At 40.6% G+C, this 19,503-nt stretch overlaps 1 protein-coding gene across 1 annotated transcript in view; it reads left to right on the top strand.

Moving 5' to 3' along the window:
* Positions 1-6: 6 nt before the first annotated feature.
* PLXNC1 (plexin C1) overlaps positions 7-19,503 on the top strand; it is a 71,740-nt gene continuing 52,243 nt past the window's right edge. Inside the window, exons 1-4 of the mRNA XM_026868668.1 lie at positions 7-742; positions 11,690-11,812; positions 13,174-13,308; positions 15,332-15,432. Coding sequence (XP_026724469.1) covers positions 329-742; positions 11,690-11,812; positions 13,174-13,308; positions 15,332-15,432 — 773 coding nt within the window. The 5' untranslated portion in view covers positions 7-328. The remainder of the gene's footprint in view (positions 743-11,689; positions 11,813-13,173; positions 13,309-15,331; positions 15,433-19,503) is intronic.

Raw genomic sequence — 19,503 nt, 5'->3', positions numbered from 1 at the left:
GGGGCAGGGCTGCGGGGAGCCCCCCGGGGTGCGCAGCAACCTGCTGCTGCCCTACGAGGAGGCCGGAGGGAAGGGCGTCCTGCTGGCGGGCTGGACCCAGAAGGACGGCACCTGCGAGGTGTGGGAGCGGCCGGCCTACCGGCAGCGCTTTAACCGCAGCGAGGTGGTCATCTGCCTGCCCGACGGTTCCACCGCCGGCGTCGTCTTCCAGCTGGCCAGCGCCTGGTACCTGGCTGTGGCGGCCACCTACTCGGCCAGCGACCCCAAGAAACGCCTGGGCTGCGAGCCCTCGCAGTCGGATGAGACAACCGTCATCACAGTGCGCAGCATGGACAACCTGGAGTCCAAGGAGGAGCTGGGCATCATCAAGCGCAAGCAGGAGCCTTTGCACTTTGTGGACGCGCTCCAGTGGGGGGATCACCTCTTTTTTCCCTACTACACGTTGAAGGCCAGGTTGGGGAACAACATGGAGCCACCGAGCATGGCTGTCCTGCACCAGCTGCACCCCTCGGAGGGTGGCCTTACTTTGAAAGGGCACGTGTATTTGGACTGCGGGTGCAGGAGCCTCATCGTGTCCTCCAGCCTCGTCCGCCAGGGTGAGCGGGGCTGGTGGGTGGGCGTTTTCAACCACAGCCACAGCGCCAAGGCCTGGAATGCCACCGCCATCTGCATCTTTGGGATGGAGGAGATGAAGGAGCAAGCCTGTGCGTCCACGCACTTCATCATGAACGGGAAGAGCTGTGTAAGTCTGGGCATCGTTTTGCTAAGCTTTCCTCCTGTACACCGTTGTTGACACTGTTGTTGTGGCTGGTATTGCTGTGCATGACTTGTGGGGTGTCCCTGACCTGAAGGCATGTGAAGTTCATCGGGAACTTCAGAGCTGTGCCAGGCTTTGCTCACCAGCCCTGGCTCCATCATCCCTGATGATTTCTCCAGCTCTTTCTGTTTCTAAAAAGCTGATCCCTTACCAGATCCTGCAGTGTCCTTCCCGTCTACCTCTCGGGAAAGATGTATCTGAGGGGACACCTAAGGGCATCCTGGGTCAGGCCTGATCTCGGGCTCCTCACTCAGGGCACCCTTTTCTGCCAAGGATTAGTTGTACTTCATTGTATTTTCCATACAACCTAGATAAAGCATCTCCTATCTTATTCTGTGCATTCACATCTCATGTCATTGCAGCTACAACAGAACTGAAAAAAAGCCCATCAGACTGACTCCTGTGCACTGGGCTGTGTGCGTGGTTATCCCCATTGCTCACTAGTTATTTATGGTTGCTTGTTTGGTGGTAGGTGTTTCCCAAACCTCCCAGGATTAGCCTTGCTCGAGAGGGCTCACAGCCACCCCCCTAAACCCGTATGTGCAGCAGACAGCAATATGTTTTTGTTGTTGCAGTGGTTACATTTTCACAGGCAGTGGTATCCCATGGAGATCCCCTGGTCACCTACTTCTGTAACACTCTCTCTTCAGCTCCTTCCTCCTTTTGAAGGTGAGCTGGGCACATGGAGGGCAGGATGGGCAAGGCTACCAGCTTTGCTGTGGCCTTGGTAGCTAGTAAAGAAATGAACTGAAAATAAATTCAAGAAGCTTAAAATGTAACTCGTGAAGAAGGTGCGTTTTTTGCAAGGCCCCTCCATGCTTTCAAGTCACACTCAGGAAGTCTTTTCAGAACTGTGGCAAAAGGAACACTCAAAGTATCAGGGAGAACTATAGGGGATCAGGCAAGCCACTGTAAAGCAAGGCCTGACCTTTTTCAGTTCTCTCACCATCCAGAGACTTTGCAGATTAACCCATGAATCTTTGCTGTGTTACTTTGGGAGTTTGTTGGAAGCTCCTTGAAAGAAGTGCGGTCGATTTACTGTTGCTCCTTGGTTTCCCAAATCGAGCCTGTAGCAGGGTGCAGTGCCGAGACTCTTCCAAATACAAACTATAGGAGGGCACATCTGATTCAATCTGCTCATCTCCTTGTTGATCTGCAAGACTATTGTCAGTGTTAGAGGATGTAGTTATGAATGAGAACCCCATATGTGTGTGAAACAACTGTACTGAAGTAAATAGTGAAACTCTCGCAACAGAGCCGGAGCCAATCTTCTGATTTCTAGTGCCAGTTTGTAGCTTATTGCATGATTATTGTGCCCTCACAAGGCAAACTTCGTGAATGAATTTGAAATTTCATCCTCACCCCAAAATACCTGTTTGCTAGTTGGGTTTTTAATTTGTATTCTTTGTTCCTAATTATTCATGGAAGTTTCTTTGTGAGGTGCTTTCTGAGCCTGCAAAACAAGACAAGAAAAAAAAAAAAAAAGAAACCTCCCTGGGCAGCAGATCCTTTATAAACACTTTCCAAAGCCACTTTCCATGCTAGAAATTCCAGAAGTCTCATGGATTTCATAGAGTGACATAATGCAGGTAAGGTGAGGTAGTCTGACTGGTGCTACTCTCAGTTCCCCGACGCCATTGCCTCCTAGTGCCTGAATATGAAAAATCAATGATCCACTTTTTTAAGGGTTGGTCAGATTCAGGTCAGAGACTTCTGTGACTCCAGAGTTACTTTCATGTGCTAAAAGGCTCGACCCTCCTGGAAATGTACATTATATTTGGGTACAATGCTGAAGAATTCCCAACATGAAAAATTATTAAAAGGATTGTTTTGCTTAACTTTATGTCCCTAACTATGGTGATGTTATTAATCGTATTTTGGCAGAGTGACTACAGTCTACCACTGATAGGAAAGTGGTATTTTAATATTTTGTGAGATAGCAGGACATCTGGGTCTTGTTTAGTAATATGACCTGTAACATTACATAGCTAATTAGGCTCCCTTTTTTAGCTAATTATATGTGCTTATGGTGTATAAACATAGAAATAAATGCACGTAGTTCAGCGTGGTTTGTTTTTTTTTTCCCTACTACAGAAGGTTAGGCTATGCCGTTGCAGAGTAGGTTTGGAGATGACAGGCCCATATGCTGCTGCTTCTGGGTTGTTTTAGACCGGATCCTTCTACTGTCTCTCACCAAATCATGGGAGTCCCTGCAAATGTGGAACATGCACTTCTTGGACTCAGAAGCGCACAGGCTTCAGAACTGGCAGGAAGATGGTGTGCAGCGCGTCCATCAGTGCGCAGCTTGTAGGAGAAGGATGTGCAATAGCTTGCAGTGATTCTGGCCGGAAAGGAGTGCCTCGTAGCATGGAGATGTCACAAGTGCATTGTAGTACAATGTGTAGGAATGGCAGCGAGCAACAGTACTTAGCATCTGCTTTAAAGTCCAGTCTTTTAAAGACAGTGTTGGTACTGAGCAAATGAATGTGTTGCAGTGTTATGGTTACCTGAAGTGCAAGACTTGTACGGTGTTTGTGGTGGGTGGACCATGCTGAATGTTAGCCTGACTTTTACATTACAGATGCCATGTGTTGTAGGGTGCTGTGGGTCTTAGTCCTCTTTGCTGGGTACACTTGAATTCTGGAGCTGAGGTGTGATGTGATGTGATGTGATGAAGTACATGGATCATGGGCACAGTCAGTTTATGTAGGAATTGAAAATACATTTTTTTTTTTCACTGCAGGAATAAAATTTATAGTTAGAGTGTACGTTAGGAAGTAGTCGCAGTTTGTTCTCCTTCTGATCTTGTAATTCTTAAAATTTCTGTAGTTATTCTGATTACCTTTAGTCAAGATATCCTCTTACCTGTCTCCACTCACACAGCTGCTTGTATTTACACTGTGTTGGCACTGTGCTTCTCAATAGTACACTTCAAGAGGGACTTAGCCCAAGGTATTTGTGGTCCTGAATTCCCTGCTATGCTACTGCTGCATGTTCTACTCTAAGCTCATTCCTGTAAGGTACTGAGCTTTCTGGCCCTAACCCAGTAAAGCACTTAAGGGCATATTTAACATTAGGCATATAAGCAGTTCCATCATCTTCATGCCCATGCATTTGAAGTTAAGCATGAACTTGAGTACTTCACTGGATTGGAACCAAATTGCTCTGCATCCTGTAGGAACTCATTGTAGGTATGTAATCTCTTTAGCCTCACATTGCTACTTAGGCCAAAGCTGACATTTGCATTAAGTTTTAATGCTGGATTTGAGTCTTTGAAAATTAGTCATTTTTAAGATCCTTGCTTACCAGCTTTATCAAAAAGTATGTGACTGCTACAAATTCTGTGGAATTGCTGGTTATGACAACTAGCTCATTCTGTTTTCGTTCTGTGCAGTAGTGTGCACAAAGCATTTTGTCCTAGTTGGATGTGGTTATTCTGGACACATATAATACTGGATTCTCAGAGACATGATACTTAACTAGCAAGAGGCAAGTGGTGTCATAGACGAAACTACTCTGAAAACATTTTGTAATTTTATATTCAGCTTGTTTTCCTCTGATCCACCAGTCTCTTCTTTTGATTATATTTACTTACATGTATTGTCAAGATATATGCATTAATGGACTTGTTAGCATAACCTGCATGTGCATAAGCATATCTTCTTCACAATTTCCGTAGTTAATAATTGTGAATTTGCCAAATCTAATTCTTTTCTTTTCAGAAACCTGACTGAGCACTAACAAACATTTTTGGTGGATTACAATTATGAAATCAAAGCTTCTTAGCCAGTACATAGGAGGAATGCTAGAGTTTGTCACAAACTTGTTCCAGTAGCTAGTGAGCTTTAGGAAGGCATTTTCTTCTGTTCTGTGGCTGAATGGGAGCTACTAGAATCTCAGATCTTTCTCTGAGATCCCAGGATCTTATGGATCACAGCCAAGCGGATGCGTTGGAGAAGTGCTCAAATGAGAGAACATCAACAGGAGAGAGCTGTAGGGTGCCACCTAAACCACAGTGACAATCTGGAAATTAGGTTTGCCATTGAAAAAAGTTGCATGGGAAGGAAAGGATTCTAAAATTTTTCAGGGAGAAAATCCAAAAAAGTGTTAGGCATATACCTGTAAGACAGAGAGAAGTTTATGTTAAGGGGTTTACTTTATGATGTGCAAAGGCTAAGTAGGTGTGATGGCTACTGAATGTTAAGCCATCTTGGTTCATTTTTCATCTGCTATTTAATGCAAGTAAAGATATATAACAGTCTGTTCTTTGAATGTTTGCATTTTTCAGTGGGTGATAAATATGTGGGTTGGTATATGCCCCTTAATTTATTAAGCATCATTTGGAATCCTAGGACAAATCTTAGCTGGAATAAGCTCTACTGAAATGAGATTTCGAAGTCAACAGTCACATCAGTTTAATCACGGCCATTAATTTGCAGGAGTGACATTTGAATTTGTGTGGTAACTAATTCCAAAATGATTCATGGTCTTTTATTTAAGGAAAGAATTACAGACTTCTAAATATCATTTGGTATCAAAATTGATCCTGTAATTAATTTGCTAGTAGTAAAGTCATCTCCTGTGTATTACCAGACTGCTAGTATTTCATCTGATGTTTGACAGATTTCTAGAGTGAATATTTCTATCCAGTTACAAGGAATTTTCAGTTTATCCCTGTTTGGTGTGGGAAGTAAGCCATAGGAGACTTGCAAACTCTTACATTGTTGTTAAGAAAAAGAATTGCTTTTAGTCATCTGGTTTCACCAGGTGTTTTTAGCAGAAACTTTGGAGAACCTGGGGACTCTTGAACAGAGGATTTGCTTCCTTGGGATCACAGAATCATTCAGGTTGTAAGGAGGCCTCCTCCTCAGAGGAGGTTTCCAGTCCAGGCCCCTGCTCACAGCAGGGTTGGCTCTGAGATCAGACGACGTTGCTCTGGGCTTTGTCCTGTCAGATCTTAAAAGCTCCAGGGATGGAGACTAAACAAGTTCTCTGAACAACCTCTTCTGCTTAATTGTCCTCATAGTGATGTTTTTAAATCTCCTGTCCACTAGAAACCTCCCCTGTTTCAGTTTGTGTCATTATCTCAGTTTCTCTGGTCCCTCTGAAATTGTCTCTTCCGTAAGCTGAACCAGCTAGTTCCCTCAGTCTTTCCTCACAGGGCAGGTGTTCCAGGCTCTGACCATCACAGGGGCCCACCACTGAACCCATTCTGATTAATCAAGACCAGTGCTGTACTGAGGGTCCCAGAACTGAGTACAGTATCCTAGACACAGTTGAACATATGCCAGATAAAGGAGAATAATCACTCGGTCTGGCTATGCTGCTGTTGATATAGACCAGGATACTGTTAACCTTCCACCGCTGCCTGGATACACTGTTTAGCCTACTGCCCTCCAGGACCCTTGTGTCCTTTTCAGCAGAGCCGTTCACCAGTCTGTAGTGTCACAGGGGGTTAGTCCATCCCAGGTGCAGAACTTCGCATTTGTCCTTGATGAGTTTCTTGGGATTCCTACTGGCCCATTCCTACAGCCTATCTAGGTCCCTCTGAATGGCAGCCCTGCTCTCAAGCATGACAGCTCATTTTGATGTCATCCACAAGCTTAACCCAGAAGCTTACAGTGTCTTCTTCCAGGTCATTGATAAAGGTACTGAGCAGGACATGTCCAAGAATAGGTTCCCTGAGGAACTCCATCTGTAACCAGTGTCTAGGTAGAGTAAAAACCATTAACCAATACTCTTTGAGCCTGATGATCAATCCAGTTTTTCCACCCACCTAGTAGTCTCCCTGTCTAAATTCAAACATCTCAACTTGGATACGAGGGTGCTGCAGGAAGTGGTGTCAAAAGCCTTGCTGAAGTCAAAGTAAATGACATCCACAGTTCTCCCCTCCTCCACAAATTGGGTCATTTCATCACAGAAGGCAATCAGGTTGGTCAGACATGATTTATCCTTGGTTAATCCATGAAGGCTTTTCCCAGTCGCTTTCTTCTTCTTGTGTCTAGAAATGGCTTCCAAGAGGATTTGCTCCATGATTTTCCCCGGGAAAAAGTGAGATTGACCAATGTGTAGTTCCCCAGGTCATCCTTCTTGTCTTTTTTAGAAGATGGGTGCAATATTTGCCTTTATTCAGTTGTTGGAGACTTCCCCTCATCTCCACAACTTTTGAAATATGAGAGAATGGCCTCGTAGTGTCATCAGACAGTCTCTCAGCTTCTTCCTACAGATCCCATCTGGTTTTCTTGAGATTTCTGTAAACTGAGATTTCTTAAGAAATGCCTGGCTTAATCCTCTTCCAGTACTGGTAGTTTCTCTCCTCCTTGAACTCTGTAGGTACAAAGGACCATAAGACATTGCCGGTGAAGTCAGAGCCTTATCTGCATCCACTGTCAGTAAATCACATGACCTATTCATCATCTGCTGTGCAGTTTTGTTGTTTATTCTTTTGTTGCTCATGTGGTGGTAGAAGCTTTTCTTGTTGCCTGTAACATTCCATGCCAATTCCAACACCAGATGAGCTTGGACTTTCCTAACACCATCTCTACACATCCATGCAGTTTTTCCTTAGTTGCTTGTTCCGGCTTCCATCTCCATACTGTTTTTTCTGCATTGTTGTTCAATCATGAATTCTCTGCTTAACTAGGAGCCATCTGCTGATACATCTGTCTGTTTTCCTGAGTTTTGTGCTTGAAGGAGGTTGTACTGAAAGACCTACTAGCTTTCATGAGCTTCATTTTCCTTCAAAGCTGCCTCTCAGGGGGTTCCCATTAACCAGTTCCCTGAACAAGCTGGAGCCTGCTCTCCAGCTCTGTGCTCTGCTGTTATTTCCTCACCCCCCTCAGGATCCTGAATTCAGTTAATACTTACTACAGTGAAGACTGCCATTGATTATCACGTCTCCAGGCAGTTCTTCCTTGTTTGTGAGTTCCAAATCCAGAAGAGCATCATGCTTCACTGACCCCGTAGGATTAACAAAGCCTGGGGTCTCATCTCCTTCTCTTTGCCCCCAGAGCTCTGTAGTTCTGATCTGCACTAGGCGATGTCTTTGGTGTCAATGCGGATATGCAACAATCAGTAGTGATCCAAGGAATGGAAAGTCAATGTCAGCCTCTCTGCAATATAATAATGGATTGGGGGCCCTGAGAAAAAAGAAGAAACCTGTTGTAATAGCATGATGGTTTAGCAGTTTTCACAGGAGGGAATCTCCAACCATGATCACCCACCACTTTCTCTTGCTTTCTGCTAATACTCTGTTCAAGCTCAGCTGGTTTCAAAGCCTCCCTTAATGGAGCTTGTTCTCCTTCACTGGTTATTAGGACACTTTATGAATTCTTTAAACTCAGATCTGAGGGCATAGAAGGAGTCTTTCTGCTGCTGCAAGAAGTCACAAATTTCTAGGTTCCCCCATCTCAGGAGTCTCCATCAACTTCTTGCTCAAGCATAGCCTCTGACTGTCCTTCATGCCTTGCATCATGAGGCTCGGGATCTTGTCTCTGCAAGGTCTCTGTGAAGACCCTCTCATTTCCTGGTCATCGTTCCTGATTTTTTGCAGCCTGATTGCCTGGGATGGTTTGTCCACCTAGCATTGCTATGCAGTGCACAAATTAAAAAATCTCATGGAAATAAAATTTTGGAACAGTTCATTCCTTAGCTCTAATAAGGGCTTGCTGCTTGTACCAGTTACCCTCTCATATAATAAAAATTGATGCAGGTGGTTGAAGGGTGGTGAAGTTATAAAAAAAGAATGAGATTCCAGATTTTTTTCTGTCTAGGAAAAACATCTATGTATTGTGCCAGTGTTGATTATGGCTATATGCTGCTCACAAGTCTTGTGTCCTTTTGTATAGCTGCATCTGTTCATTCACTCTGATGCTCAAACGTGGTTTGTTTTTTTTTTTACTTTTTGGCCAGCTGCAATATGATGAGTGCTGTGTGAGCTAAAAATGCTGCCCTTCCCTCTGAGGCACGCAATGTGAAATAATCAGAAGGAAATCAAGACAGAAAGTAGAAGTGTGAATATGGTTGCTGCAGCTGGAATCATGCAGAGATAAATCTGAAAATGAGATGCAAAATAGAAAATGTGTATAAATACCTTTCATGGCAATAACCAAAGCATAGTGGGGCGAACTTAAAAGCAAAATGAAAGTTAATTGGGGAGATCTCTAGGTTTACCTAAGCACTTGTAGATTCAGGGGGATTATTGAACAGAAAAGAGGGTGGAACTGAAGAATTAAAAGTCTCCTAGAGTACTATTGTCTTTTCCTTTGCTTTTCTTGCTTTTATATGAGCCTGCAAATGTTACAGGATCGACAGATAGATGAACATGGAGATGAGTGGCTTTTCAAGTAAAAAGGAAGTTTAGACTGTAAATGCATTTTAAGGATGGATTTAGCTATGAAAGAAAAAGCTTGGGAAGGCCCTACAGTGCTGTAACACCATTAGTCACAGTGGAAGAGGTAAAAGGGCTTGTTAAAAAAATAAATGGACATGGAAAAGGAATGACAGAAGGGTGAAAGTAGCAGCTGAACCCTGGAGGGAATGGGTAAGCTGGAGAAATAGGTTGCAAAAAAGAGAAGGCAATTTTTGTTGTGATTGCCCACCATCTGAATTCCCCCTCTTATCTGTATTAGCTCAATGTTGCATTGACCCTCCCTCCAGCAAGCAGAGTGAGGGGAGGAGGCTTCCACACTTGTCAGTACTGGTTCTTCAGTCAGATGAGGAAGATGCACTGATATGACACTAGTTATTTTACTAGTATGTGGGTCAAAATAAAATCTGGCAGCAAGCTTTTCAGAGACTGGATGAATCCTCCCCTCTTCTGTGATCTTATTGTACAGAGTCTGTGAGGAACCAAGGGTGGTTCCTTTTCCTTGCATTACTGTATGATGCACTGCAGAAAAAAACCCCAAAACAACTTATCCTAATTCTGATGGAAATGAAAGCCTGGAAGCTTCCTCTCCTCACTCCTTAGCCTGAGTGAAGGCTCATTGTGTGCACCAGTGCTGGAATTTCGTTACCCTCTGATCTAATAAAAAACTGAGTTAGCTTTTTTTCAACTTAAAATGCTTGCAATCATTCCCTCCCCACCCCATAATCTAAAACAGACCTCCATGCTACTGCAGTCTCATGCCTAAGTGGGTTTTACTGAAGTTCTGTGCCAGTACGTGATAGTTCCTGTGTCTTCCTGCTTCATGAAAAAAAAATAGTATCTTTAAATATGAAAGTTAATCAAGTCTTCTTTTACTCCGAGTGGCTGTTCTTGCAAGCTAATTAAAATAATTCAGATGACTGAAGAAGATTTTAATTGATTTAGGATTGCAGTTCAGAAAAAATGTATTTCTGTGTGGAAGGGCTTTTTGGGTTTAAGCCAGCATCCTAGCATTCAAGAGACTTGAATTCAGCTGTTACTTTGTTATGGATTTGCTTCATAACTTTGAGAAATGCCTTCACCTTTCTACAAAATGTCAGTTTTAATGGTCCATTCACACACTTTGTTTTGTGCATTAAGGTGAAATAAATTCTTGGACTTGGAGGGTTCCTGTAGGTTTAGGAATCCATCCTTGACCTGAGTTTCTGAGCTGACCCAAGGACCTGGTCCTACATGACCTCTTGCCCCCCACCTCTCCATGCCTGTTGCTCCTTTGTGTCAGCACTGGTGTCCGTGCAGCCACATGTTCATATGAGGAGAATGACTCAAATAACAATTTAGGTAGGTAGTTAGATGGTTTTACAGACCATTTTCTAGGCACATCATTTCCTTAACTAACCTCACTGGAAAGCATTATACTACTAGAGGGGAAGGGGAGGTAATGCTTGGCTGTAGTTGCACCCATTTGGAGAGCAGGTGGGATCGCACCTTTGGCAGTATCTGCCATGGAGATTAATTTAAGGCAATTACAGGACTGCAGGACTGAGTTACAGCTTGCTAGGGAGATATCTGGGCTTGTAGGTAGTTAAGGGCAGAGACCATCTCTCACCTTATTCTCATACATCAGGGCTTACTTTCAGCACTCGATTGTCTGCAGTTGGGGTTGTTTGGTTTGGTTTTTGTTTTCACAAGATACAGGGATTTCCTGCATGATTTTTTCTTTCATGAGCTGTTTACAAGTGTTTGTCACTCAACTTCCTCCAACTTAGATGGAGAATTGTAGGTGACATGTTGATTTTAAAGTGCGCACACATTTATGTTCTCCCTAACATGAATTTTATACTGCTTTATCTCATTTTTGTATTTATGTAACACGTAAGTCTCAATTTCCTGTAGTGTAAAGCAGGAAACCAGAAGGGGGAGGATGAAGGTCCACATTCAATCGCTCTATCGCTCTCTTTCTCTCTCTCTCTCTCTCTCTCACACACACACACACACACACACACACACACACACACAGAGTGTTTTGTGTTTGAAGTGCCTCATTTCTCCAGAATACTTGCATGCCTTTAAAAGTGGTTGCTGAGTGTATCTGTAGGCTTCATGGTAGGTGCAGCCAGGTGATGGCAAAGCATGTCTTCATTGAGAGGAACAGGCAATTCAGAATACGCCCAGGGCACGGTGTCCCAGGAAAGAGAAATTCCGTTGCAAAGTGTCTTGTTGCTGTTAGACCAAGTCTGTGTCCTACTGAAGTTAGTGATTTAGCTGCAGTAGATGTAATCTTTATCACTGATGTGAACAGTTGCCGTGTATAAAAAACTAGTTTCACATTTCCTGTGCCATTTCCAGTGATATGTTGCTCTGAAATTGTGTCAGAATTAAAATGTTACCCAAAGTATTGTCTAAAGTTGAGTTCTCTGAGAATCTTTCCAGGGATTCTTCTTAATGTTTTGCAGTATAGGTGAATGATTTTATAATAGCTTTCTCTTATATCTGATTTTCAGGAGGCACAATCAATCAAGAAATTACCTACCTTGATTCACTCTGGATTAGTGGCTGTTTATGGCACAGTTGTTCTGAATCAGATAGTTCTCTTTTTGGGAACAGATGATGGACAGTTACTGAAGGTAAGCTGAATGTGGCAGTTCTTCCTTTATCCATCAGCTGCTGCTGTGTTCAAATGGGTAAATGTTTCCTGGTTTAGGCACTGTATTATAAACAGATATAATCCCCTGAATCTCTATTTCTTTTTTGTTTATTTGTGAAGTAACTGCTGTACTGTTACTTGGAGAACAAGATAACTTTCAAAAGCAATTATGTACCCTACTTAAAATTCATGGAAACATTTCATTAAACTGCTAATGCCCACAGTATCAATTTATGTACTATGGAGTTCTCAGTTACCCTGTCTTTTGTTTCCTTCCTTGCTTTGATTTTCCAGTAGAAATATTAAATATTATTAGATTTTGGAAGCATATTTATTTGTTTGTTAGCCTATCTGTGTGATGTGAATAGCTGTCTGTTAGAGAAAAAAATCAAGATTCATTTTGCCTTAGCTTCTGAATAGTTGACCTACACTAGCTTAAATCAGTCACCTGGAAGTGAAAGTCATCTTATCTCATTATCAAACTTTTCAACCATTCAGTCTTTTATGTTTCAGGTTTTTTCTGGGCTTTGCAAGAATGTGCATTTCCTGTCTACACTGCAAAGGATGACTCTCATTTTTGTTTTTTATTAAGCAGGCAGTTGGAGAGGAATATAATAGAGATCTTGGAAAGTTTTTATCCATTTGATTTCACTATGCTTTTGATAATGAAAAATGAAATTGTAGTCTTCTGTGTCTCCCTAGCACAGTGGAGATGATGAACACATCTCCCTTGTTTAATTATGTGTATGGAAAACCTTATATCAAGGTTCATATGCTTATTAAGTTGCAAAATAGTTTCAGTTCTCTTCAATTCTGTGCAAAGGGTTGTAGAAAACTATAGAGTTGGGCAAGGCAAGAAAAGGAATACCACCTCAGATGTGTGCTCACAAAGAAGCCACAAAGAAACTTCTGTCCTAAGACAGTAGTCAGTAACTTGTGTAGCTTTCTTTTTACATTATGGGTGTCTGAATGTTAATTTGTTTTTTGAAGACTAATATTTTCCTCTTCATTCATAGGAGTACTTAACACATGACTTAGGGATATAGGCATCTCTTCCACATTCAGTTTCTGTGTCAATCAGGAACGTACTTGGTGGGAGAGATGTTTCATACACTAAACCAGTGCCAGATTTAGTGCAAAAGGTATCTGACAGGGATTTTGTTGAAATTCTGTTCTGGCGGTCTTTATCTCTGCAGTGTGAGAACCAGTGCAGTAGGTGAATTGAATCAGAGCACAGTAAATCATCTCATGAGCTCTGATGTAACTGAAATCAGGCTTCTGTTTAAAGTGATGACTGATCAATAAAAGGACTTGTGAATAATTTAATTTCATGTGTTTTAGGCTATTCTTAATGAGGATATGGAATCTAATTGCCCAGAGGTTTTATATGAAATTAAGGAAGAAACCTCCATTTTCCCCAAACTTCGACTTGATCCAGTAGATAATAACTACATCTATCTGTCCTCTGCCAATAAGGTAAGCACAATATTAAACAAAAAAATAAAATAAACTGCTGCTTTAGGGATTTCTGCCACTTTGTAAGTGAAGCATCAGTTTGGGTCAGAGTTAGACCTTAAATATCCAAACTGCAGTTACCAAATTTACATTTAATATCTGTTGTCTAAGTTTGGTCTGCACTTCTGCAGAGCTTGGAAGAGCTTCCACTGTCATGGTGCTGCCCATTTGCTATGATCCAGCAACACTCTTAATCCCATACTTATTTTATGTCATTCTGTTGAGAGAGTCTCTGTTTCTCTTTTTCCTGGAGGCATCATGGAGAATCAAGCTTGGAGATAGCAAACAAAACTTGTAGACTCTTTGGACACTGGCTTCCTCTGAATTAGCAATCCAGGTATTGATAGGCCAGGGTTTGCTAGTCAGTTGTGGAGTTTGTAATGTGGAGAAATCTCTTCTTAATTTGAGAGACGGGTTTGCTGTCTTAGTTCTGCTAAAATCAATCATAAAATTCTCATTGTCTTTAGTTAGACTAAAAAAAACCCAAAACAAAACCAAAAACCAAACAAAAACACAATCAGAAGTGATTAATATGTATGCATAGTGAGGCTAAGAAGTTCAGCAATCACTGGGAGCTACTGCACAAACACATCAGAGCTGCATGTCAAGCAGAAAGCAGCTCCCAGGTGCCGGTGCGGATGTTACAGCATGTCCTGAAGCAGGGCTATTGAGCATCCACTCAGCAAATTCCTTTGTCTCACCAGCAACAAGGAAGGTGGCAGTGAAAACATAAGGACTGGCTGTCCATCTCTAGCTGGATGGGATTTCACCTAGCACTTCATTTACAATAAAATCACTTTTCAGCAGTGAACATAGCATTTTAGCCTGCTGTCTGAAGGAGTGTGAAGGTTGGTAGGAGCATTCCCAGCTGATATAAAGCATCTATCACAAAAGCAGAAGGAATCAAAATTTCTGACAAAAGTATATGTAGATATTCAAAGTAAAGATTTGAATTTTCTTGACCTTTGGTAAAAGAGCAAGTTGTTAAAGAGGAGCAACAGCTTTTTAGGAATAAATGCCTCTCTAATCATCTCTTGGAGCTTAAATAAGGCCTCTACACTGTTGGTTTTTTTTTAACTTGCTAGTAGTCTATGATGTTGGCTGTTTTCTGAACTGATTACCTCACACACTTTCAGATAAATTGAATTTTACAAGGTATGGCTGGAAAAAACAGTACATACAGTTTTGCAGAAAGCCATGTATCCTTGTTTCTGTTCACAAAATACAAGAACTTCTAATTCTTGCAAATTTGGTAAAAATGGTTTGAATTGGGAATATTTTTCTTACTAAGATTATTAATTAACATTGTTATTAATAAAATTATTTGTATTTGTATTCAGTATTTGTAATCAGCTTTCTCTTTTTCTTTTTCCTTTCCTTTTCTGAAAATGGCTGGCTAGGATATTCGAGCTGAATGTACAAGTATAGCTACATATAATATAGCCACAATTATCTACATTTATTTATTGAAATGGCATTTTCATGCATGTTAAGTAGTTGCATGCGTTTGTTCTAGTGTGCACATGCAGTAACCTGACATGGTGATGCAAACACAGATGCATTTTGGTTTGCGCATGCATTTTTGAATGCACCTTCATCAATCATTTTAAAATGTCAGTCCTGATGAGAGGAAAACGGTGTTCTGCTAATCAGAGCATTATTTGTAAAATATACTTCCTTTCTATTGTTATCTATTCACTATGCTAACCAGTCTTTCTTTCATTAATCTGTTCATGCTGGCCTTTGAGTACTAGAACCAAACTGTCATTGTCAGAGGCGTTTCATCATCTGATAGCAAAATACAGCGTGTGTTAAATAGGCTGCATATTTCTATCCAAAGGTCTTCTGGCAGAGTGAACTCCATAAAGAAACTTCCCCAAAGGGATTGTGCTTGGTTGCTGTCAGATTTTTAATGGTAACCCTAAATTTCCCTGTTTATGGAGGCTATTTTAATTCAGCATGTTATTGCATTCTTTGGTTTTAGGTGAGAAGAATACCAGTTGCAAATTGCAGTAGATATGTTTCTGAGCAAGAATGCTTATCTGCAAAGGATCCCTACTGTGGGTGGTGTTCTTTGAATCGAAGGTATTTTTTATATTTTAGACTTTGATATAAAAGCAATATATTATTAGTTGGTGTACATTTTGACTGGTTTGGGGCTATTCAGCATCAAGATTATATCTCCTGAATTTTTAAGTCATAGCCATAAATGTGAGACACTTTATTGTCATGTGAAAAGGATGCTCTGGACCTTTTAAAGACTGTGTTAACCCTCAGATTTTTGAGATCTACTCATAAAATATATGTTGGGGTAAGAAAAATAAATTATTTTGGGTTTAGAACAGATGTTTTTGCTTTCCAGATTGCTTGAGAGATAAAATTGTATACTCATGCTTGAAGCCTCTTAATAGCTGGAGTCATCTTGCATGCTAGAATGGGGAAAGAGTGCTCAGTTGTCTTCAGTATTCATAGTTCCTTGCTTTGGAACCACTGCCTTTGGTTTAGGCCAGAGGAGAATTTCTTTTTAAACACTTCATCCTCACATTAGGGGATGACATTGAGTCATTAGTTTTGCTGCTTTCTTTGGAGCAGGTTTGAAAGCTATTGTACGTCTTTGGCCCAGACTGGAGAAATTCGTAGATCATCAAGCCTAATCTTGGCAGTTGCAAGCAATGTCATCATGTAAACGCTACTCATAAAGTAATCAAGCACCATCCTAAATTTAAACATGCTTTTTGTCCTCCATGCCCTGATTGTGTGGCTATCTGAGAATCTCATGTTTTCTGCTGGTTAAAATCTGGTCTGCTCATTTTCATCATGTGTTCATGGACAGGTGGTTATACTCATCTGTTCTGGTGCTCACATCACCTTGGCTTAAATAGGATTTCCTCCCTCCCTCACACTTACTTCCTCAATGTTTTTGTGAAATTAGTCTTTTTTTCGTTTTTGTTTTGGTGTGCTAAAACAGCTAACTTCACAAAGACACTCTCACATAAGACATTCCTTTCTTAACTCTACTCCAGTAGTCCTTCTGTGAAGTTTATGCATCCTTTTAAAATAAGGATGGCCGGGACTGTCACAGTATTACAGAAGAGGTTTCAGCTGTGCCTTGCTCAGTGGTGTTTAATCAGTCTGTCCGGGAAGCACCTTATGTAGTGTGTCCTGGGATCACAAATGTCTTTTTCATGACAGCCTCACATTGATGGACCACAATCATCCATGGTCAAATGGTGCCCCCAGGTCCTTCTCTTTCTTTGTTTTCTTTCCAACTGATGAGTTTCCAGTCTATAGCACATATGGCTTGTGAGATTTTTATTCCTCTAGGTACATGTTCTTGTACTTTATGCTTTGAAATGTCATCCCATTTCAAGGTTATACAAGTTTTCCTGTGTGATATTGTCATCTTCCTCTGCATGGTAATGTTCCCAACTTTGTATCATCATCAGATGTTAACAGTGTAAACCTTCTTTTATGCCAGTTTATCAGTCATTAAAACATTAAACAAAAGTAGTTATAAGATAGATTTTTTTTAATTTTTTTTTTAAGGCATTCCACTGGTCACCTTCTTTTAGAAGGTTAATACTACCCAATTTGGTTTGTTTCAAGTTAAGGTGATTTTGCTTAAGACCTGCTACTTTGTGTTTGCAAAGGTAGCTATTAGAAGAGAGTAGGTCTTTATTCTGTAACATGTTTTCTTCAAACTCTCTTTTGCTCCCTTATTAGAAACTGTATATGTTGCAGTGCTAAGCTTTTCAGTCTTCTAGTTACCTAATAAAGAGTTTGTGAGTAAGAGTTATTAGTCAGTAAACCCTCTGTTTATGAGGGGAATCACCAAAAGTTTCCATCTGGTTGAAACAGAAATACTTTACTCTTTTGAAAAAGAAATGAATTACTATAATATGGATCCTGGTCAACACCCACACAATTTTTCACTGTTAAGCATTTAGCATCATTAAGTATTTGGTTTTGTGAAGAGAGCTCTGAGTGAAGCTTTAGAAAAAGAGGAAGACATGTTTTTACCTGGTATTTTAATCAAAGTCTATACATTTCCACTAAAGCATTATATTACATAATAATTTTCAGATCGATGATATCTTTTATACTGTTACTGGGAAATACATTTTATATTTAATATACACTCCATTTTAAAAATAAAGTTTACAAGCAGTGCTCCATTTTAAAGACAGTGTGAACTCAAATCCAGTATTTTGATGAAAAAGCCTGCACATCTTATCGCAAGTGAAAACAAAATGTTTCTACTGTTCCTATTTCTGCTCTTCTGTAGGGACAAATATATAAATTCTCCTTTTCACTTACAATCATTCAAAACAATTAGTCATAGCATTGTGTGATTTCTCTTCAGTTTTATACATTTTCTATAGATGAATCAGATTTACCTGAAGTATGCTGAAATTATTCCAGTACAAGGCACTGATATTTTACATGTATTTTCCATACAGAAGACACACAATATGTGGTAGTTATTTGACATGACCAGACTTACTTTTTAATTTGGTCAGTGTGTGTGATATCTGTGAACTTCATTCAGGGGCTAGTACCATGGAAAAGGAAGCCAAAACTTTCTCGGAAGCCATGTTCTCATTCATGAGGAAATTGGTATGCTTTAGCAAGGTAGAGAGGGCAAACTCAGGAAGATCTGTAGTTAAGATTAGTGAAGCAGAGACTTAAGTAAATACGAATAAACTAGTATTCATAGGTATCATGTTATCATAATGAAATGAGGAACTTGATTCCAATTGTGAAGAGAAATCTTTAGTAGTATAAAGAACTAGCCTGCTGTGACTGATTTTTAAAAAATACTGACTTTGCTTTTCTCTGTACACATATCTATGCATGTCTGAAATCTGACTGTAGGGTTTCATACCTTATAGCTTCATTCTTGTATAGGGTCCGGTCCAGTCCACCTTTCCAAGAAAGCCAGCTTTAGTGGTTGTCTGAGTCTGTATGTTAATTTTCAGAACCATGTGGTTCTGATAAATAGTATTTATCAGTTACATTCATTCTGATATGTTTGCAAACAATATCAATTGTGTAAAGAAAGGGATATAACAAAATAACCTAATCTTTAGATGAGTGGAATTCATGTTACTTCTGGCCTGTGCAGGGCAGTTGTGAGAATTTATGCTGAGGGTCTTCAGATGCTCTACTGCCCTCTTTGTGACTTTTTCCTACAAAGTGACCATTCTCCAAAACACATTATTTGAGTGTTAAAAGTCAGAGTTTGGAGCAACACAGGACACATTTCTTCCTGGCATGAAGACAAGCATGACCCTGGGTCCTGAATGGCACTACTTTTTTTTGCCATTAAACTCTTAGATTCTTCATCATAGATGAAGGAAACATGTTCACTGCTTGCATTCCTCAGGCACTCTAGGAAAGCAAATAACTTTGCCCTAGGACTGTTTTAAATATTCAGCTTTATAAACAGTTTTATTTTTTAATATTTTAATATTAGTGTCACTGAAATGCATACACTTATTTAGTGCCAGGTATTGCAAGTGTGTGTTGTCTTGCATCTTCAGCATTATATCTTCAGTCTGTCAGAAACTGTAGGCTGTCTCTCTCCCATGCGTCACTGCCAGTGAGTTACCTATGTGTGCATATCCGAGCATCTGGTTTATGCAGATCTGTTGATGACAGATCCCGTCCTCTGTGGTTCTGAAACTGTGATGCTAATGGGCCTTTGTCCATCTCAGTAAGATGAAGAGAGAGATAAATGAAATTTGTCCTAGTTCAAACAGTTTGAAATATGTCAGGCGTAGTCCCATTTTCTTACAGTATAGTTATGATCTGAATATATTCAGATGCAAAGCCCCACCAGGTTCTTGTGCAGCAGAAATTCAGGTTTCCTGAGTTAGAGCACAAAGGAAGTGACCTTGTGCTTAACTCCATTCCAATTGCCAGTGTCTTGATCTACAGAGAAGATGGCTTTATGGTTTCCATGGTTTGTGGGGTTATTTCAGACATTTTTGTTGCAAGTCATTCTTGTGTTGTTCCTTCTGGAGAGAAAACACATTGTTTGTGAAATACATTTATTTAGTGAGCTCCTCATGAAAAAGGCCCCTGCCTTGAAAGTATGTACTCATTTCTAGTTTCTAGTGAGGGAATAGTTCATCAAGGCACATATCACTGATC

Source organism: Athene cunicularia (assembly GCF_003259725.1).
Source record: "Athene cunicularia isolate RWA chromosome 1 unlocalized genomic scaffold, athCun1 chr1_part2, whole genome shotgun sequence".
In the NCBI taxonomy this organism is placed as follows: domain Eukaryota; kingdom Metazoa; phylum Chordata; class Aves; order Strigiformes; family Strigidae; genus Athene; species Athene cunicularia.
This window is presented reverse-complemented; position numbering and strand designations above follow the sequence as displayed.